This window comes from Oncorhynchus keta, chromosome 26 (genome assembly GCF_023373465.1).
Source record: "Oncorhynchus keta strain PuntledgeMale-10-30-2019 chromosome 26, Oket_V2, whole genome shotgun sequence".
Lineage (NCBI taxonomy): Eukaryota > Metazoa > Chordata > Actinopteri > Salmoniformes > Salmonidae > Oncorhynchus > Oncorhynchus keta.
In genome coordinates this window covers 44895915-44918022 of record NC_068446.1, presented here as the reverse complement: position 1 = coordinate 44918022, position 22108 = coordinate 44895915, and the positions used below count along the sequence as shown (strand labels likewise).

General features: G+C 47.2%; 1 protein-coding gene across 3 annotated transcripts in view; it reads right to left on the bottom strand.

Moving 5' to 3' along the window:
• Window positions 1–8091, bottom strand: part of cracr2b (calcium release activated channel regulator 2B) — a 98072-nt gene extending 89981 nt beyond the window's left edge. The window contains exons 1-6 of one of the 3 annotated variants that reach the window (XM_052481070.1): window positions 7808–8091; window positions 7433–7526; window positions 1970–2250; window positions 1090–1201; window positions 845–974; window positions 521–667 (exon numbers count right to left, since the gene is read on the bottom strand). In XM_052481070.1, coding sequence (XP_052337030.1) covers window positions 521–667; window positions 845–974; window positions 1090–1201; window positions 1970–2248 — 668 coding nt within the window. In that variant the 5' untranslated portion in view covers window positions 2249–2250; window positions 7433–7526; window positions 7808–8091. The remainder of the gene's footprint in view (window positions 1–520; window positions 668–844; window positions 975–1089; window positions 1202–1969; window positions 2251–7432; window positions 7527–7807) is intronic. The other 2 variants (XM_052481072.1, XM_052481071.1) reach the window with 2 other exon arrangements.
• Between the last annotated feature and the right edge of the window lie 14017 nt (window positions 8092–22108).

Below are 22108 nucleotides of genomic sequence, written 5' to 3'. Positions count from 1 at the left end.
GTAAGTATGTTACTAATAAGTATGTTAGTAAGTATGTTGGTAAGTATGTTACTAGTAAGTATGTTAGTAAGTATGTTGGTAAGTATGTTCCTAATAAGTATGTTAGTAAGTATGCTAATAGTATGTTAGTAAGTATGTTGGTAAGTATGTTACTAATAAGTATGTTAGTAAGTATGTTGGTAAGTATGTTACTAGTAAGTATGCTAGTAAGTATGTTACTAGTAAGTATGTTAGTAAGTATGTTGGTAAGTATGTTGGTAAGTATGTTACTAATAAGTATGTTAGTAAGTATGTTAATAGTAAGTATGTTAATCGTAAGTATGTTGCTAGGAAGTATGTTAATAGTAAGTATGTTGATAGTATGCTAATAGTATGTTAGTAAGTATGTTGGTAAGTATGTTAATAATAAGTATGTTAATGGTAAGTATGTTGATAAGTATGTTGGTGTTTACTGCTCCACTTCACCAGCTGTATGAATTGACAGTCACGTGAATGAATGATATGTGGAGAGAACAGAGACCTGCGTAGAGCCAGTTCCAAACTGTCTCTCTCCCTCAGTGAGTCTTGTAGATGAGACACAGAGTGGACCAGGACATCCTCCAGGATAGAGAGCAGCTCTGGTCTGTCTCTCTGGAGAGCACACCACAGGGTACCCAGCTCGCTCTGACTGGCATGAAGACACACAATACAGCAGGTTACAGGGTAACACCCATACACAGCACAACTTAACTCTTTTACAGGAAGCTAGAATCCAAATACTGGTTGCGAATATAAAACGTTGGCCGAACTCTCTCCAAAACGCTTCATCGGGTCTTCCTTGGAACAATGTCGTGTCGTCACTCACTCTTTGAAGAGTTTGTCAGCTCCCAGCTCTGTCAGTATCTGAATAAATCGGAGTTCTCCTAGGTCTTCGTTTTCCTCCCTCTCTGTCTGCCTTTTCTCTGTGCTCTCCTCCACCCCCATCAACTCCCCTGCTATCACACAGACAGACAGAGAGACAGAGAGACAGAGAGAGGGATAATGTGTCAAAATTAAGTATGGTATTGGTCAAAGGTCCAGCATGTCATGAAATGAGTGAGAGGTACACACCAAGGCCCATGTTAAACTCGACAGGAGTTAGGAATCCGTTTCTGTCTATGTCCAGACTCTCAAAAACAGACTCCAGCTGTTCTGGGGAGAGAGGTAACTCCCCCTGCAGTCTCTGAGAGGAGAGAAGAGGAGGGGGAGAGAAGAGGGGGAGAGAGAGAGGAGATGGGAGAAGAAGATAGAGGGAGGGAGGGAGAGAAGAGAAGAAGACAGAAGAAGAGGGGGTCAAGATAAGAGGGGGAGAGAGAAGGACAGGAGAGGAGAGAAGAGAAGTGAGAGGAGACGGGGAGAGAGGAGATGGGAGAAGAGAAGAAGACAGGAGAGGAGAGAGAGGACAGGAGAGGAGAGAGGAGGGGAGAGAGGAGGGGAGAGAGGACAGGAGAGGAGAGAGAGGACAGGAGAGGAGAGAGGAGGGGAGAGAGGAGGGGAGAGGAGGGGAGAGAGAGGACAGGAGAGGAGAGAGAGGAGATGGGAGAAGAGAAGAAGACAGGAGAGGAGAGAGAGGAGATGGGAGAAGAGAAGAAGACAGGAGAGGAGAGAGGAGGGGAGAGAGAGGACAGGAGAGGAGAGAGAGGAGGGGAGAGAGAGGACAGGAGAGGAGAGAGAGGAGGGAGAGAGAGGACAGGAGAGGAGAGAGAGGACAGGAGAGGGGAGAGAGGACAGGAGAGGGGAGAGAGGACAGGAGAGGAGAGAGAGGACAGAGAGGACAGGAGAGGAGAGAGGAGGGGAGAGAGGAGGGGAGAGAGAGGACAGGAGAGGAGAGGAGAGAGGGGACAGGAGAGGAGAGAGAGGACAGGATAGAAGACGAGAGATGAAAGGTTTAATAAATATATTTATTGTGTTTATGTTTAAAGCTGAATCTCAATCCACTGGACTCACTAACCTGCATATCTCTCTTGGTGATGAAGCCTTTTCCTTCTTTATCACAGAGAACAAACAGCTCTTTGGCCTTCCCCATGGTCTCTGGCTGCACCATCCCGGACACCCCTTCCTTGAAGTTAGGTGACCCCCCATGGCCGCGCACCCCTACCCCCCTGCCACCCGGCCTGAGACTGCCACATCCACCTGGCGTTGACAAGATCCGCTGTCTGCGGCTGCATGGAGATGCAGTTCCGCTTCCCTCACCTATCAGCACCTCCCCGTCCTTCAACCAGCTAGACATCACTGGAGGGGGCGGGGGAGGGGGAGAGAGATGGATGGAGAGGAGGGGGCGGGGGGAGGGGGTGGAGGGAGGGGGTGAAGGGAGGGAGGGGAGGGGGTGGAGAGGAGGGGGCAGGGGAGAGAGATGGATGGAGAGGAGGGGGCAGGGGGGAGAGATGGATGGAGAGGGGGCGGGGCAGTGGGAGACAGAGAGAGGAGGGGGCAGGGCAGTGGGAGACAGAGAGAGGAGGGGGCGGGGCAGTGGGAGACAGAGAGAGGAAGGGGCGGGGCAGTGGGAGACAGAGAGAGGAAGGGGGCGGGGCAGTGGGAGACAGAGAGAGGAAGGGGGCGGGGCAGTGGGAGACAGAGAGAGGAGGGGGGCGGGGCAGTGGGAGACAGAGAGAGGAGGGGGGGGCAGTGGGGCAGAGGAGGGGGCGGGGGAGACAGAGAGAGGAGGGGTGAGGGGCGGGGCAGTGGGAGACAGAGAGAGGAGGGGGCGGGGCAGTGGGAGACAGAGAGAGGAAGGGGTGAGAGGAGGGGTGAGAAGGAGAGAGGAGGGGTGAGAAGGAGAGAGGAGGGGTGAGAAGGAGAGAGGAGGGGTGAGAAGGAGAGAGGAGGGGTGAGAAGGAGAGAGGAGGGGTGAGAAGGAGAGAGGAGGGGTGAGGGAGAGAGAGAGAGGAGGGGGGCGGGGCAGTGGGAGACAGAGAGAGGAAGGGGGCGGGGCCGTGGGAGACAGAGGGGGCGGGGCAGTGGGAGACAGAGAGAGGAGGGGTGAGAAGGAGAGAGAGATGTTACGCTTCATATGGTGTCTAATCTATTAAAAACAACAGTCTCAACAAGTCATGTGATGTCAGTCAATCATCTATTCATTATCCCACACAGCAACAACAAAAAACTGCTAGATAAACTTTGTAGCAATTCAATTGTTGTGTTTATATAAATTGTTAGATTAACTTTATAGTAATTATATTGTTGAGTTTATATAAGCAGCTATGAAATTTCTAGTAATTAAATTGTAGTGTTTATATAAGCTGCGAGATGATCTTCCTAGTAATTATATTGTTGTTTATATAAATTGTTAGATTAACTTTCTAGTAATTATATACTGTAGTGTTTATTTTAGCTGTTTAGAAGAAGAAGAAAAAAGACAGAAACTGGTAACACAGCTCAGTTACACAACCACCTCTCACTAATCTCCTTCAAGCTTTCCTTTGTAATCATGTCTTCTCTTTTAAGTGTTTACTAAGTGATCCTGTCAGGTCAGGATCCTGCGGCAGCTCTGTTTACATGAACTGAAGGGTAGCCGACCTGGCCATGCAGATACTCCCTTGTTAAACATTACAGAACAGACCACACATGGTAAAAGTGTTTGTATCTTGAGCTACTTCAACAGGTGCTTGTCATGTCATGGGTCCGTATTGATAAAAGAGTCTCAGTGTAGCAGTAGCTGGTCTTAGGATCAATGATTGAAGTGGATCGATACGGGGTTATAGCTTTCACCTGGATTCACCTGGTCAGTCTGTGTCACGAAAAGAGCAGCTGTTCTTAATGTTTTGTATATTCAATGTGATAGATTATATATATGCATATATACTTATTCCATGTTTTCTTGGTGTTACAGTTTGAATTCAAAATGGATTTTTTTTTAATTAAAAAATCTTCACCCGTCTACACACAATACCCCATAATGACAAAGTGAAAACGTGTTTTTAAGGAATTTTTGCTCATTTAATGTAAATTAAATACATAAATATCTCATTTACATAAGTATTCACATCCAGGAGTCAATACTGTAGAAGCATATCCAACTTCGCGGCAACAGTTTGGGGAAGACACTTTCCTGTTTCAGCTTGACAACGCCGCCGTGCTCGAGGTCCATACGGAAATGGTTTGTCGAGATCGATGTGGAAGAACATGACTGGCCATTTTCATGAACGGGGTAGTGTACCCACACACACACACACACACACACAGTGACCAGTTTATTAGGTACACCCATCTAGTAATGTGTCGGACCCCCCCTTTTGCCTCCAAAACAGCCTGAATTCTTAGGGGCATGGAAAAGTTGCTCAATCGGTATCAAGGAACCGAACGTGTGCCAGGAAAACATTCCCCACACCGTTACACCCCCGTGTACTGAACATCTATACACTGAGTGTACAAGAATTACAAACACCAGCTCTTTCCATGACATAGAATGACCAGAGGAAAGCTAAGATCCACTTAAATCCACTTTAAAATCGGTGTAGAAGAAGGGGAAGAAACAGGTTAAATAAATATTTTTAAGCCTTGAGACAATTGAGACATGGATTGTGTATGTCTGGCATTCAGAGGCTGAATGGGCAAAACAAAAGATTGAAGTGCCTTTGAACAAGGGTACGGTAGAGTTTCCCGTGTGTATCAAGAATGGTCTACCACCCAAAGGTCATCCAGCCAACTGGACACAACTGTGGGAAGCATTGGAGTCAACATGGACCAGCATCCCTGTGGAACGCTTTCGACACCTTGTAGAGTCCACGTCCTGACAAACTGAGGCTTTTCTGAGGGCAAAAGGTGGGGTGCAACTCAATGTTAGGACGGTGTTCATAATGTTTTGTACACTTGCAAAATGACTTGTTGACTGTTCTAATGATGGAACCAGTTTATAACAGCACAGCTCCTCAGGCCTTATTGCTTCAACCCATTTGTAAATTGTGTAACCCAAACATGATCGTTGACTTTTAATTTCTTAGGCTAAGGCTACGCCGAGAACACAACCCAACCCCTAGAACACTACGCCTAGAACACTACGCCTAGAATACTAAACATAGAACACTAAACCTAGAACACAACCCCTAGAACACTACGCCTAGAACACAACCCCTAGAACACAACCCCTAGAACACTACCATTCAAAAGTATCCTTGTCTCCTACATTGAACCACTAGTGTATAATATAATGTAATGTGTGTGTGTGTGTGTATGTGTGTGTGTGTGTACTGTGTACTGTGTAACCTCCGTCCTGCAGAAGTGAAGCACCCATCTGCTCGATGTGTTATCAAACAGTAAACAGCCCAAGGGACATTGCGATGGCATTTCCAGAGAAACAAATAAATTGGTTCACTATCGGGTTACAGCTTGACCTTTAGCGGGGGAAGTAGTGAAGGAGAGCACAGCTCGGGAAGTAGGACAGACTATTAGGATCCCTTATATATCTGTGCTTGCTTTGAGCTTTTCCTGGGCTTTATTAATGGGACAAGAGAATAGTCCCCCCAAAGAACTGCAAACCCTGAACCATCTGTCACTCCTGCAGACGAGAGTTGAAACGCTGAAAGTATTTGGCAGGTTTTCTAATAGTATCTGAACCCAGGTCTGCCCTCCACTGAGCACCAGGATATAAATAATACTCACCAGGATGGTGTCATGTGATGATAACCCTTGTCTGTCTGTCTGTCTGTGCGTCTGTCTGTGTGCGTCTGTCTGTGTGCGTCTGTCTGTGTGCGTCTGTCTGTGTGCGTCTGTCTGTGTGTCTGTCTGTGTGTGCGTCTGTCTGTCTGTGTGTGTGTGCGTCTGTCTGTCTGTCTGTGTGTGCGCGTCTGTCTGTCTGTCTGTCTGTGTGCGTCTGTCTGTCTGTCTGTCTGTGTGTGTGTGCGTCTGTCTGTCTGTCTGTGTGTGTGCGTCTGTCTGTCTGTCTGTGTGTGTGTGCGTCTGTCTGTCTGTGTGTGTGTGCGTCTGTCTGTCTGTGTGTGTGTGCGTCTGTCTGTCTGTGTGTGTGTGCGTCTGTCTGTCTGTCTGTGCGTGCGTCTGTCTGTCTGTGCGTGCGTCTGTCTGTCTGCGCGTCTGTCTGTCTGCGCGTCTGTCTGTCTGTCTGCGCGTCTGTCTGTCTGTCTGTGCGTCTGTCTGTCTGTCTGTGCGTCTGTCTGTGTGGCCATCAGGTGGCCAGGGGGAAAGAGACATGCAAATGAAGCATTTGCAGTGGTTTTGCATTGACATAACCATTACGATTGCCTGCAATTATTATGTGGTAGAGAGATATGGTAGAATTAATGGAATCAGAATATATATATATATATATATATATATATATATTAGGTGACCAATAGACCTAGGCATCAAGGATTACAGTGATTTCAGACAAAACTTATTCAAATTAAACTATTTATTTTCACATTTTCTAACCGAAACTTCCTTTATTTATTTTGTTATTCTATATAATTTATAATTCAAAGTTACCCCATTAGATAGATGATGAGAGGAGGCGATAGGTGGGAAATAGTTTTATATTTGTAATTCTATATAATATTTCATTCAAAGTTACCCCATTAGATACAATTCCACCAAAAACAGAATCCATTCAAATACTTCATTCTGTGTTTACCAGATAAACTGGTATGATACTGCTGAGGAGAATATAACATGCATCTCAAAAATGACTACATGTTTAAAGATAATAATATAATATAATATATGCCATTTAGCTCCCGGTCCCGGGAATCAAACCCACTACCCTGGCGTTACAAGCGCCATGCTCTACCAACTGAGCCACAGAAGGACCACAAGATAACACCATAATATGCACCACATATTAACACATTATTCTGAGCACATTGAGAGATATTTGATGATACCACATGAAGTATTTGGAAATATATAAAACGACTAAAAACATGAAATATATAAAACGACTAAAACATGAAATATATAAACTCCTAAAAACAAGAAACAACAACTCCTCTCTGCCATGAATAACACCAGCCAGGGTCTGATAAGTGTCTCACTGTATGGATGGAAAATCTATAGAAGTACATGTAAACTAACTGTACTAAAACCCATAAACAACGTAAAACAAACACCTTTACTAAAATACCACCTTTAGAATGTAGATGGCTTTGTTAAAGACTTTGTAGTGCTCGTTCATGAATAAGAATAAAGTAAGAATAAAATACATATTTATAATTCGGTTTGTTTCTTAAATCCAAAACTGAAGTGTTCCACCTCAAGCCGTAGTTAATGAATAACTACAGAAAGCAGTAAGTAGTTAGGGAAACCTGATCCACTGTGAAGCTATGCATTATTAAAAAGCTGAACAGTAGGCGTATAAGTTCATTATCACATCAACTAAAAAAAAACAACATTTAAATTATGACCCTGCCCGTGCAGAATTTAATATGCAATGATCGTAAGATATAATACTCGTAACATGCTCGTTTTGAAGCGTCCGACTCACCTCTCCGATGCTTGTCCCAGGTGTCAACCTCCTGTGTGTTCACCGGGGGGACTTTAAACTTTCCCTGCAAGTCACAGGAGGGCGCATTGGAAACCTGTTGGTGTTACCGTAAAGTTCCGTGAAGCACAGACGAAAGAGGAAGCGAGACATCCCACTCCCTCGTGTTTTCTTGTTTCAATGGAAGATAATCAACTAAGTAGACCAGAACCAGCTGCAATCGAATTGGCGTCTATGGGAGAGCCACCCATTTAAGTAGACAGGAACTGACCATTTTTTCTCTCTAAATGTTAATTTATCCGCAATCTTTGGTGTAGATAAGAAAACATGAAGTACGCGATAGGACTATGGATATTTTATCAATTAGGAGATACTCACCTCCTGCGACCTCTCTCCTCCGTCCTCACTCTCTCGCCTCCTTTTGAAAAGGGTCAAATGGAGAGAATGTGGATGGAATTGCGCTCGTTTGAAATGAGACGGCACTATTCCACTCGTGCGTCATTAGGCAAATGACGTATACAAGGGTGGATTCCCTCCAAAATATTTGTAATACATTTTATAGCTACAACAATAAGTAGTATGGTGATTCTTAAACGTGTGGATGGTTTTCTCTTCCAACAATACAACAGCTGATTCAAATGGGGTTCACCAAAAGGTGGCTATCAAGGAGGGAGGAGGACCTTACTGAGTTTGCCTACTAAGGAATGTATATAGCTCTGTGATTGACACGCTCCTCGACCAATTATAGGTTTCCGGGTCACGGAGGAGAGAGGGTCATGGCTAGGGATACCGAATTTGTCAAAGTGACGTTATAGTCCGGTCTTTTCCAGGTGCGCCGATACTGTAGAGTTATCTCAGGAATAGTATTTTACTAGCCTGAAAGCTTTTGAAGACCATCTGAAGCATTATAAACAGGAAACAAGGACCACATTTGTGGTAAACAAAAAGGAAAAGCGTCTGGACAGAAGGGTGAATTCGAATTCATTCAAGGAGCGTTATTAATCTAGGTCGTTAGCAGTGGAGGCTCCTCAGAGGAGGACGGGGAGAACCATCCTCTTCAGTGATTTATCATAAAAATAAAAATACTGAAACTTTTAAAAGTCATATTTTTTAGATAAATATATACAAAATATTCACGTCAACAAATAACTGATTAAAACACATTATTTTGCAATGAAGGTCAACAGTAGCCTCAACAGCACTCTGTAGGGTAGCACCATGGTGTAGCCGGAGGACAGCTAGCTTCCGTCCTCCTCTGGGAACATGGAACTCAATACAAAACCTAGGAGGCTCCAGGTTCTCCCACCCTTCCATAGACTTACACAGTAATTGTGCCAACTTCCAGAGGACGTTCTTCAACCTATCAGAGCTCTTGCAGCATGAAATTACATCTTGTCCACCCAATCAAAGGATCCGATAATGAATCTAGTACTGAAAGCATAAACTACAGCTAGCTAGCACTGCATTACATAAAATGTGGTGAGTAGTTGACTCAAAGAGAGAGAAAGACAATGGTAGAACAAATTTTAACAAATTCATTTCTTCAAAAATGAAGGAGGAGCGAGAGAGAGAGCTTGATTTTTTTTCTTCTCACTTCCACTTACTTATCTAGCAAATGCAGCTAGCTAGTTTAGCCTACTCAAACACCCTGCTCAAACAAAGGGATGCTATATTAGCTAGCTGGCTATAACAGAGGGATGCTATGTTAGCTAGCTGGCTATAACAGAGGGATGCTATGTTAGCTGGCTATAACAGAGGGATGCTATGTTAGCTAGCTGGCTATAACAGAGGGATGTTATGTTAGCTAGCTGGCTATAACAGAGGGATGCTATGTTAGCTAGCTGGCTATAACAGATGCTATGGATGCTATGTTAGCTAGCTGGCTATAACAGAGCTAGCTGGCTATAACAGAATGCTATGTTAGCTAGCTGGCTATAACAGAGGAATGCTATGTTAGCTAGCTGGCTATAACAGAGGGATGCTATGTTAGCTAGCTGGCTATAACAGAGGGATGCTATGTTAGCTAGCTGGCTATAACAGAGGGATGCTATGTTAGCCAACTGTCTGTGACTCTCCAACATGGTAACTCTTCCAAGTCGTGGTAAGCTTTTGGTTTTACAAAATGTATTGCCACCGGGACCCGCCCGTGAAACTGCTAAACTGATTACTACACTGTAAGGCATCATTACCATGTTGAGTATGGCGTTACTTTAGCTAATATGGTGAGCTAGCTGTGGTCATGATATGAAGGTTTAGCTTGGAAAGGGTTTTGTTGCCTGGTCTCAAACAGCTGATGTGTTGTACATTGAAGTCCACAAGCGAAGTGGAGGGAAAAGGTGAGAGGAGGAGAGAGCGTTGATGCGAGAAGGAATACAACGTGCTGGGTAGCCTAGTGGTTAGAGTGTAGAGGTGGCAGGGTAGCCTAGTGGTTAGAGTGTAGAGGTGGCAGGGTAGCCTAGTGGTTAGAGTGTAGAGTCGGCAGGTAGCCTAGTGGTTAGAGTGTAGAGGTGGCAGGGTAGCCTAGTGGTTAGAGTGTAGAGGTGGCAGGGTAGCCTAGTGGTTAGAGTGTAGAGGTGGCAGGGTAGCCTAGTGGTTAGAGTGTAGAGTTGGCAGGGTAGCCTAGTGGTTAGAGTGTAGAGGTGGCAGGGTAGCCTAGTGGTTAGAGTGTAGAGGTGGCAGGGTAGCGTAGTGGTTAGAGTGTAGAGTCGGCAGGTAGCCTAGTGGTTAGAGTGTAGAGGTGGCAGGGTAGCCTAGTGGTTAGAGTGTAGAGTCGGCAGGTAGCCTAGTGGTTAGAGTGTAGAGGTGGCAGGGTAGCCTAGTGGTTAGAGTGTAGAGTTGGCAGGGTAGCCTAGTGGTTAGAGTGTAGAGGTGGCAGGGTAGCCTAGTGGTTAGAGTGTAGGGGTGGCAGGTAGCCTAGTGGTTAGAGTGTAGGGGTGGCAGGGTAGCCTAGTGGTTAGAGTGTAGGGGTGGCAGGGTAGCCTAGTGGTTAAAGCGTTGGACTAGTAACCAAAAGGTTGCAAGTTCAAATCCCCAAGCCGACAAGGTACAAATCTGTTGTTCTGCCCCTGAACAGGGAGTTAAACCCACTGTTCTTAGGCCGTCATTGAAAATAAGGATTTGTTCTTAACTGACTTGCCTAGTTAAAAAAAAAATGTGGCTATGAAAGTCAACTGTTTGCTGGTGATCAGGGATGTATTAACTCCGACTGATTTTGTTGCAAAACATTTCTTAAATGGAAGCAAACGGAACGAAACGTGGGATAAAACATACCTTTATTTGTCCAATAGAAACTTTAGTTGGCAAATGTTGGACTAATGATTTCACCTTAGGTCAGCTAGATGCAGGCAAGAGTGTGCAAATCGGTATTGAATGTGTTAATGTCTGTCCATGTTGTCACTGTCTGTCCCCTCAAATCTTTCTCTCGACCTGTGTGCACCTACGTTGAATTCATAGTCTGAGTTGTAGCAACCTCATGATGGGTATAGGGGAAATTAGAGTATCATGTAGTAGCTTAAACCAATCGATGAATATGAAACTCAAATATGTTCCTTATGATGGATCCCCCTTCCCGGGGGGTCGGTAGGAGAACCAAGGTAAACATGCGAGTGATAAGAAGAGGGAAACACAAATGGTAAGTTAGTTAATGTTTACAACGATACACAATAAAGGTATTTGTATTTATTATGGATCCCCATTAGTTCCTGCCAAGGCAGCAGATACTCTTCCTGGGGTTTATTATGGATCCCCGTTAGTTCCTGCCAAGGCAGCATCTACTCTTCCTGGGGTTTATTATGGATCCCCATTAGTTCCTGCCAAGACAGCAGCTACTCTTCCTGGGGTTTATTATGGATCCCCATTAGTTCCTGTCAAGTCAGCAGTTACTCTTCCTGGGGTTTATTATGGATCCCCATTAGTTCCTGCCAAGGCAGCAGATACTCTTCCTGGGGTTTATTATGGATCCCCGTTAGTTCCTGTCAAGGCAGCAGATACTCTTCCTGGGGTTTATTATGGATCCCCATTAGTTCCTACCAAGGCAGCAGCTATTCTTCCTGGGGTTTATTATGGAACCCCATTAGTTTCTGCCAAGGCAGCAGCTACTCTTCCTGGGGTTTATTATGGATCCCCATTAGTTCCTGCCGAGGCAGCAGCTAATATTCCTGGGGTTTATTATGGATCCCCGTTAGTTCCTGCCAAGGCAGCAGCTACTCTTCCTGGGGTTTATTATGGATCCCCGTTAGTTCCTGCCGAGGCAGCAGCTACTCTTCCTGGGGTTTATTATGGATCCCCATTAGTTCCTACCAAGGCAGCAGCTAATATTCCTGGGGTTTATTATGGCAGCAGGCAGCAGCTACTCTTCCTGGGGTTTATTATGGATCCCCGTTAGTTCCTGTCGAGGCAGCAGCTACTCTTCCTGGGGTTTATTATGGATCCTCATTAGTTCCTGCCAAGGCAGCAGCTACTCTTCCTGGGGTTTATTATGGATCCCCATTAGTTCCTGCCAAGGCAGCAGATACTCTTCCTGGGGTTTATTATGGATCCGAGGCAGCAGCTTATTCCTGGGGTTTATTATGGATCCCCATTACTCTTCCTGGGGTTTATTATGGATCCCCATTAGTTCCTGTCAAGTCAGCAGTTACTCTTCCTGGGGTTTATTATGGATCCCCATTAGTTCCTGCCAAGGCAGCAGATACCTTCCTGGGGTTTATTATGGATTTATCAAGGCAGCAGATACTCTTCCTGGGGTTTATTATGGATCCCCATTAGTTCCTACCAAGGCAGCAGCTATTCTTCCTGGGGTTTATTATGGAACCCCATTAGTTTCTGCCAAGGCAGCATACTCTTCCTGGGGTTTATTATGGATCCCCATTAGTTCCTGCCGAGGCAGCAGCTAATATTCCTGGGGTTTATTATGGATGCCAAGGCAGCAGCTACTCTTCCTGGGGTTTATTATGGATCCCCGTTAGTTCCTGCCGAGGCAGCAGCTACTCTTCCTGGGGTTTATTATGGATCCCCATTAGTTCCTACCAAGGCAGCAGCTATTATTCCTGGGGTTTATTATGGATCCCCGTTAGTTCCTGCCAAGGCAGCAGCTACTCTTCCTGGGGTTTATTATGGATCCCCGTTAGTTCCTGTCGAGGCAGCAGCTACTCTTCCTGGGGTTTATTATGGATCCTCATTAGTTCCTGCCAAGGCAGCAGCTACTCTTCCTGGGGTTTATTATGGATCCCCATTAGTTCCTGCCAAGGCAGCAGATACTCTTCCTGGGGTTTATTATGGATCCCCATTAGTTCCTGCCAAGGCAGCAGATACTCTTCCTGGGGTCCAGCAACATTAATAAGGAAGTTATATACAATTTAAAATATTACAAGACATTACATTTCATCTCACTTTACCCAACACATTTAGTGTGTTCCCTCAGACCACTAATCCACTATCACTTATTTAAAAGATCCATGTGTGTGTGTGTGTGTGTGTGTGTGTGTGTGTGTGTGTGTGTGTGTGTGTGTGTGTGTGTGTGTGTGTGTGTGTGTGTGTGTGTGTGTGTGTGTGTGTGTGTGTGTGTGTGTGTGTGTGTGTGTGTGTGTGTGTGTGTGTGTGTGTGTGTGTGTGTGTGTGTGTGTGTGTGTGTGTGTGTGTGTGTGTGTGTGTGTGTGTGTGTGTGTGTGTGTGTGTGTGTGTGTACGGTGTATTTTCATCTGTTTTTTAAAAATCTGATTCTGGACTAGTAGCCTATACCCCCTGGACTAGTAGCCTATTCCCCTGACTAGTAGCCTATACCCCTGGACTAGTAGCCTGAATCCCCTGACTAGTAACCTATACCCCTGGACTAGTAGCCTATACCCCTGGACTAGTAGTCTATACCCCTGGACTAGTAGTCTATACCCCTGGACTAGTAGCCTATACCCCTGGACTAGTAGTCTATACCCCTGGACTAGTAGTCTATACCCCTGGACTAGTAGTCTATACCCCCTGGACTAGTAGTCTATAGCCCCTGGACTAGTAGTTTATACCCCCTGGACTAGTAGTCTATACCCCCTGGACTAGTAGTCTATACCCCCTGGACTAGTAGTCTATACCCCCTGGACTAGTAGCCTATAGCCCCTGGACTAGTAGCCTATACCCCCTGGACTAGTAGTCTATAGCCCCTGGACTAGTAGCCTATAGCCCCTGGACTAGTAGTCTATAGCCCCTGGACTAGTAGCCTAAACCCCTGGACTAGTAGCATATACCCCCTGGACTAGTAGTCTATACCCCCTGGACTAGTAGTCTATACCCCCTGGACTAGTAGTCTATACCCCCTGGACTAGTAGCCTATAGCCCCTGGGCTAGTAGCCTATACCCCCTGGACTAGTAGTCTATAGCCAGTGGACTAGTAGCCTATACCCCCTGGACTAGTAGCCTATACCCCCTGGACTAGTAGCCTATACCCCCTGGACTAGTAGTCTATAGCCCCTGGACTAGTAGCCTATACCCCCTGGACTATTAGCATATACCCCCTGGACTAGTAGCCTATACCCCCTGGACTAGTAGCTTATACCCCCTGGACTAGTAGCCTATACCCACTGGACTAGTAGTCTATACCCCCTGGACTAGTAGCCTATAGCCCCTGGACTAGTAGCCTATACCCCCTGGACTAGTAGCCTATACCCCCTGGACTAGTAGCCTATACCCCCTGGACTAGTAGTCTATACCCCCTGGACTAGTAGCCTATAGCCCCTGGACTAGTAGTCTATACCCCCTGGACTAGTAGCCTATACCCCCTGGACTAGTAGCCTATACCCCCTGGACTAGTAGCCTATACCCCCTGGACTAGTAGCCTATACCTCCTGGACTAGTAGCATATACCCCCTGGACTAGTAGTCTATACCCCCTGGACTAGTAGTCTATACCTCCTGGACTAGTAGCATATACCCCCTGGACTAGTAGTCTATACCCCCTGGACTAGTAGTCTATACCTCCTGGACTAGTAGCATATACCCCCTGGACTAGTAGCCTATACCCCCTGGACTAGTAGCCTATAGCCCCTGGACTAGTAGCCTATACCCCCTGGACTAGTAGCCTATACCCCCTGGACTAGTAGCCTATACCCCCTGGACTAGTAGCCTATACCCCCTGGACTAGTAGCCTATAGCCCCTGGACTAGTAGCCTATACCCCCTGGACTAGTAGTCTATACCCCCTGGACTAGTAGTCTATACCCCCTGGACTAGTAGCCTATACCCCCTGGACTAGTAGTCTATACCCCCTGGACTAGTAGCCTATACCCCCTGGACTAGTAGCCTATACCCCCTGGACAAGTAGTCTATACCCCCTGGACTAGTAGTCTATACCCCCTGGACTAGTAGCCTATACCCCCTGGACTAGTAGCCTATACCCCCTGGACTAGTAGTCTATACCCCCTGGACTAGTAGCCTATACCCCCTGGACTAGTAGTCTATACCCCCTGGACTAGTAACCTATAACCCCTGGACTAGTAGCTTATACCCCCTGGACTAGTAGTCTATACCCCCTGGACTAGTAACCTATAGCCCCTGGACTAGTAACCTATAGCCCCCTGGTCTAGTAGCTTATACCCCCTGGACTAGTAGCCTATACCCCCTGGACTAGTAACCTATAGCCCTGGACTAGTAGCCTATACCCCCTGGACTAGTAGCCTATACCCCCTGGACTAGTAGCCTATACCCCTGGACAAGTAGTCTATACCCCTGGACTAGTAGTCTATACCCCTGGACTAGTAGCCTATACCCCTGGACTAGTAGCCTATACCCCTGGACTAGTAGTCTATACCCCTGGACTAGTAGCCTATACCCCTGGACTAGTAGTCTATACCCCTGGACTAGTAACCTATAACCCCTGGACTAGTAGCTTATACCCCTGGACTAGTAGTCTATACCCCTGGACTAGTAGTCTATACCCCTGGACTAGTAGTCTATACCCCCTGGACTAGTAGCCTATACCCCTGGACTAGTAGCCTATACCCCTGGACTAGTAGTCTATACCCCTGGACTAGTAGTCTATACCCCTGGACTAGTAGCCTATACCCCTGGACTAGTAGCCTATACCCCTGGACTAGTAGCCTATACCCCTGGACTAGTAGTCTATACCCCTGGACTAGTAGTCTATACCCCTGGACTAGTAGTCTATACCCCTGGACTAGTAGTCTATACCCCTGACTAGTAGCCTATACCCCTGGACTAGTAGCCTATACCCCTGGACTAGTAGTCTATACCCCTGGACTAGTAGTCTATACCCCTGGACTAGTAGTCTATACCCCTGGACTAGTAGTCTATACCCCTGGACTAGTAGCCTATACCCCTGGACTAGTAGCCTATACCCCTGGACTGTAGTCTATACCCCTAGTAGTCTATACCCCTGGACTAGTAGTCTATACCCCTGGACTAGTAGCCTATACCCCTGGACTAGTAGCCTATACCCCTGGACTAGTAGTCTATACCCCTGGACTAGTAGTCTATACCCCTGGACTAGTAGTCTATACCCCTGGACTAGTAGTCTATACCCCTGGACTAGTAGTCTATACCCCTGGACTAGTAGCCTATACCCCTGGACTAGTAGCCTATACCCCTGGACTAGTAGTCTATACCCCTGGACTAGTAGTCAATACCCCTGGACTAGTAGTCTATACCCCTGGACTAGTAGTCTATACCCCTGGACTAGTAGTCTATACCCCTGGACTAGTAGTCTATACCCCTGGACTAGTAGTCTATACCCCTGGACTAGTAGCCTATACCCCTGGACTAGTAGCCTATACCCCTGGACTAGTAGCCTATACCCCTGGACTAGTAGCCTATACCCCTGGACTAGTAGCCTATAGCCCCTGGACTAGTAGTCTATACCCCTGGACTAGTAGTCTATACCCCTGGACTAGTAGTCTATACCCCTGGACTAGTAGTCTATACCCCTGGACTAGTAGCCTATACCCCCTGGACTAGTAGCATATACCCCTGGACTAGTAGTCTATAGCCCCTGACTAGTAGCCTGTACCCCTGGACTAGTAGCCTATACCCCTGGACTAGCCCCTGGACTAGTAGCATATACCCCTGGACTAGTAGCCTATACCCCCTGGACTAGTAGCCTATAGCCCCTGGACTAGTAGTCTATACCCCTGGACTAGTAGTCTATACCCCTGGACTAGTAGCCTATAGCCCCTGGACTAGTAGCCTATACCCCTGGACTAGTAGTCTATACCCCTGGACTAGTAGTCCCCTGGACTATTAGCCTATACCCCTGGACTAGTAGCCTATACCCCTGGACTAGTAGTCTATACCCCTGGACTAGTAGTCTATACCCCCTGGACTAGTAGCCTATACCCCCTGGACTAGTAGCCTATAGCCCCTGGACTAGTAGCCTATACCCCCTGGACTAGTAGTCTATACCCCCTGGACTAGTAGTCTATACCCCCTGGACTAGTAGTCTATACCTCCTGGACTAGTAGCCTATAGCCCCTGGACTAGTAGCCTATACCCCCTGGACTAGTAGTCTATACCCCCTGGACTAGTAGTCTATACCCCCTGGACTAGTAGTCTATACCCCCTGGACTAGTAGCCTATGCCCCCTGGACTAGTAGCCTATACTCCCTGGACTAGTAGTCTATACCCCCTGGACTAGTAGTCTACACCCCCTGGACTAGTAGCCTATACCCCCTGGACTAGTAGCCTATACCCCCTGGACAAGTAGCATATACCCCCTGGACTAGTAGCCTATACCCCCTGGACTAGTAGCCTATAGCCCCTGGACTAGTAGTCTATACCCCTGGACTAGTAGTCTATACCCCTGGACTAGTAGTCTATACCCCTGGACTAGTAGCCTATACCCCTGGACTAGTAGCCTATACCCCTGGACTAGTAGCCTACCCCTTGACTAGTAGTCTATACCCCCTGGACTAGTAGTCTATACCCCTGGACTAGTAGTCTATACCTCCTGGACTAGTAGCCTATAGCCCCTGGACTAGTAGCCTATACCCCTGGACTAGTAGTCTATACCCCTGGACTAGTAGCCTATACCCCTGGACTAGTAGCATATACCCCTGGACTAGTAGTCTATACCCCTGGACTAGCCCCTGGACAAGTAGCATATACCCCTGGACTAGTAGCCTATACCCCTGGACTAGTAGCCTATAGCCCCTGGACTAGTAGTCTATACCCCTGGACTAGTAGTCTATACCCCTGGACTAGTAGTCTATACCCCTGGACTAGTAGCCTATACCCCTGGACTAGTAGCCTATACCCCTGGACTAGTAGCCTATACCCCTTGACTAGTAGTCTATACCCCCTGGACTAGTAGTCTATACCCCCTGGACTAGTAGTCTATACCTCCTGGACTAGTAGCCTATAGCCCCTGGACTAGTAGCCTATACCCCCTGGACTAGTAGTCTATATCCCCTGGACTAGTAGTCTATACCGCCTGGACTAGTAGTCTATACCCCCTGGACTAGTAGTCTATAGCCCCTGGACTAGTAGCCTATACCCCCTGGACTAGTAGTTTATACCCCCTGGACTAGTAACCTATAGCCCATGGACTAGTAGCCTATACCCCCTGGTCTAGTAACCTATAGCCCCTGGACTAGTAACCTATAGCCCCCTGGTCTAGTAGCTTATACCCCCTGGACTAGTAGCCTATACCCCCTGGACTAGTAACCTATAGCCCTGGACTAGTAGCCTATACCCCCTGGACTAGTAGCCTATAGCCCCTGGACTAGTAGCCTATACCCCTGGACAAGTAGTCTATACCCCTGGACTAGTAGTCTATACCCCTGGACTAGTAGCCTATACCCCTGGACTAGTAGCCTATACCCCTGGACTAGTAGTCTATACCCCTGGACTAGTAGCCTATACCCCTGGACTAGTAGTCTATACCCCTGGACTAGTAACCTATAACCCCTGGACTAGTAGCCTATACCCCTGGACTAGTAGTCTATACCCCTGGACTAGTAGTCTATACCCCTGGACTAGTAGTCTATACCCCCCTGGACTAGTAGCCTATACCCCTGGACTAGTAGCCTATACCCCTGGACTAGTAGTCTATACCCCCTGGACTAGTAGTCTATACCCCTGGACTAGTAGCCTATACCCCTGGACTAGTAGCCTATACCCCTGGACTAGTAGCCTATACCCCCTGGACTAGTAGTCTATACCCCTGGACTAGTAGTCTATACCCCTGGACTAGTAGTCTATACCCCTGGACTAGTAGTCTATACCCCCTGGACTAGTAGCCTATACCCCCTGGACTAGTAGCCTATACCCCCTGGACTAGTAGTCTATACCCCTGGACTAGTAGTCTATACCCCCTGGACTAGTAGTCTATACCCCCTGGACTAGTAGTCTATACCCCCTGGACTAGTAGCCTATACCCCCTGGACTAGTAGCCTATACCCCCTGGACTAGTAGTCTATACCCCCTGGACTAGTAGTCTATACCCCCTGGACTAGTAGTCTATACCCCCTGGACTAGTAGCCTATACCCCCTGGACTAGTAGCCTATACCCCCTGGACTAGTAGTCTATACCCCCTGGACTAGTAGTCTATACCCCTGGACTAGTAGTCTATACCCCTGGACTAGTAGTCTATACCCCTGGACTAGTAGTCTATACCCCTGGACTAGTAGCCTATACCCCTGGACTAGTAGCCTATACCCCTGGACTAGTACCCCTGGACTAGTAGTCAATACCCCTGGACTAGTAGTCTATACCCCTGGACTAGTAGTCTATACCCCTGGACTAGTAGTCTATACCCCTGGACTAGTAGTCTATACCCCCTGGACTAGTAGTCTATACCCCTGGACTAGTAGCCTATACCCCTGGACTAGTAGCCTATACCCTGGACTAGTAGCCTATACCCCTGGACTAGTAGCCTATACCCCTGGACTAGTAGCCTATAGCCCCTGGACTAGTAGTCTATACCCCTGGACTAGTAGTCTATACCCCTGGACTAGTAGTCTATACCCCTGGACTAGTAGTCTATACCCCCTGGACTAGTAGCCTATACCCCTGGACTAGTAGCATATACCCCTGGACTAGTAGTCTATACCCCCTGACTAGTATACCCCTGGACTAGTAGCCTATACCCCTGGACTAGCCCCTGGACTAGTAGCATATACCCCTGGACTAGTAGCCTATACCCCTGGACTAGTAGCCTATAGCCCCTGGACTAGTAGTCTATACCCCTGGACTAGTAGTCTATACCCCTGGACTAGTAGCCTATAGCCCCTGGACTAGTAGCCTATACCCCTGGACTAGTAGTACCCCTGGACTAGTAGTCTATACCCCTGGACTATTAGCCTATACCCCTGGACTAGTAGCCTATACCCCTGGACTAGTAGTCTATACCCCTGGACTAGTAGTCTATACCCCTGGACTAGTAGCCTATAGCCCCTGGACTAGTAGCCTATAGCCCCTGGACTAGTAGCCTATACCCCCTGGACTAGTAGTCTATACCCCTGGACTAGTAGTCTATACCCCCTGGACTAGTAGTCTATACCTCCTGGACTAGTAGCCTATAGCCCCTGGACTAGTAGCCTATACCCCTGGACTAGTAGTCTATACCCCTGGACTAGTAGTCTATACCCCTGGACTAGTAGTCTATACCCCTGGACTAGTAGCCTATGCCCCTGGACTAGTAGCCTATACCCCTGGACTAGTAGTCTATACCCCTGGACTAGTAGTCTACACCCCTGGACTAGTAGCCTATACCCCTGGACTAGTAGCCTATACCCCCTGGACTAGTAGCCTATACCCCCTGGACTAGTAGCCTATACCCCCTGGACTAGTAGCCTATAGCCCCTGGACTAGTAGTCTATACCCCCTGGACTAGTAGTCTATACCCCTGGACTAGTAGTCTATACCCCCTGGACTAGTAGTCTATACCCCCTGGACTAGTAGTCTATACCCCCTGGACTAGTAGCCTATACCCCCTGGACTAGTAGCATATACCCCCTGGACTAGTAGTCTATACCCCCTGGACTAGCCCCTGGACAAGTAGCATATACCCCCTGGACTAGTAGCCTATACCCCCTGGACTAGTAGCCTATAGCCCCTGGACTAGTAGTCTATACCCCCTGGACTAGTAGTCTATACCCCCTGGACTAGTAGTCTATACCCCCTGGACTAGTAGCCTATACCCCCTGGACTAGTAGCCTATACCCCCTGGACTAGTAGCCTATACCCCTTGACTAGTAGTCTATACCCCCTGGACTAGTAGTCTATACCCCCTGGACTAGTAGTCTATACCTCCTGGACTAGTAGCCTATAGCCCCTGGACTAGTAGCCTATACCCCCTGGACTAGTAGTCTATACCCCCTGGACTAGTAGCCTATACCCCCTGGACTAGTAGTCTATACCCCCTGGACTAGCCCCTGGACAAGTAGCATATACCCCCTGGACTAGTAGCCTATACCCCCTGGACTAGTAGCCTATAGCCCCTGGACTAGTAGTCTATACCCCTGACTAGTAGTCTATACCCCTGGACTAGTAGTCTATACCCCTGGACTAGTAGCCTATACCCCTGGACTAGTAGCCTATACCCCTGGACTAGTAGCCTATACCCCTTGACTAGTAGTCTATACCCCTGGACTAGTAGTCTATACCCCTGGACTAGTAGTCTATACCTCCTGGACTAGTAGCCTATAGCCCCTGGACTAGTAGCCTATACCCCTGGACTAGTAGTCTATATCCCCTGGACTAGTAGTCTATACCCCTGGACTAGTAGTCTATACCCCTGGACTAGTAGTCTATAGCCCCTGGACTAGTAGCCTATACCCCCTGGACTAGTAGTTTATACCCCTGACTAGTAACCTATAGCCCATAGTAATACCCCCTGGTCTAGTAACCTATAGCCCCTGGACTAGTAACCTATAGCCCCTGGTCTAGAGCTTATACCCCTGGACTAAATACCCCCTGGACTAGTAACTATAGCCCTGGACTAGTAGCCTATACCCCCTGGACTAGTAAACTATAGCCCCTGGACTAGTAGCCTATACCCCCTGGACTAGTAGCCTATAGCCCCTGGACTAGTAGCCTATAGCCCCCTGGACTAGTAGCCTATAGCCCCTGGACTAGTAACCTATAGCCCCCTGGTCTAGTAACCTATAGCCCCTGGACTAGTAACCTATAGCCCCCTGGTCTAGTAACATATAGCCCCCTGGACTAGTAGCCTATAGCCCCTGGACTAATAGCCTAAACAAGGTGAGCTAAAACAAGGTAAGATTAAAACAAGGAACATCTGTGGGCGTTAACACACTGTTAAATTCTAATTTTCAGAGTAAATAACTCACGGACATGAGAAAAGCTTAAACCAAGTTTATTCGTCCCAAAGGATCGACACAGCTGTAATTCAGAGTCAGACATGGCTTCCCCTGTGGTGGTTATTCAAACCCCACTTTGGGTGGAGTCTCCTCCTTATCTCTAAACATTGCATCTTTCTTGCTATACAGGGAACTAAGTGATATGATCTTTCAACAGATTCTCCTCTTATCAGTACTGTCATGATGTTGGCCTGTTGGGGAGGTTTATGACCCCCATAAATACTTTCCCCCTTTTCTCTCTCTCTACTCTATAGAGTTGACTCTTGTAAAGACTTTGTAACATAGAGATTCTGATTACATCGAAAGGTGGGAAACGGAACCATATTACGGTAATCCAACTCAATGAATATGATCTCAGATCAGTT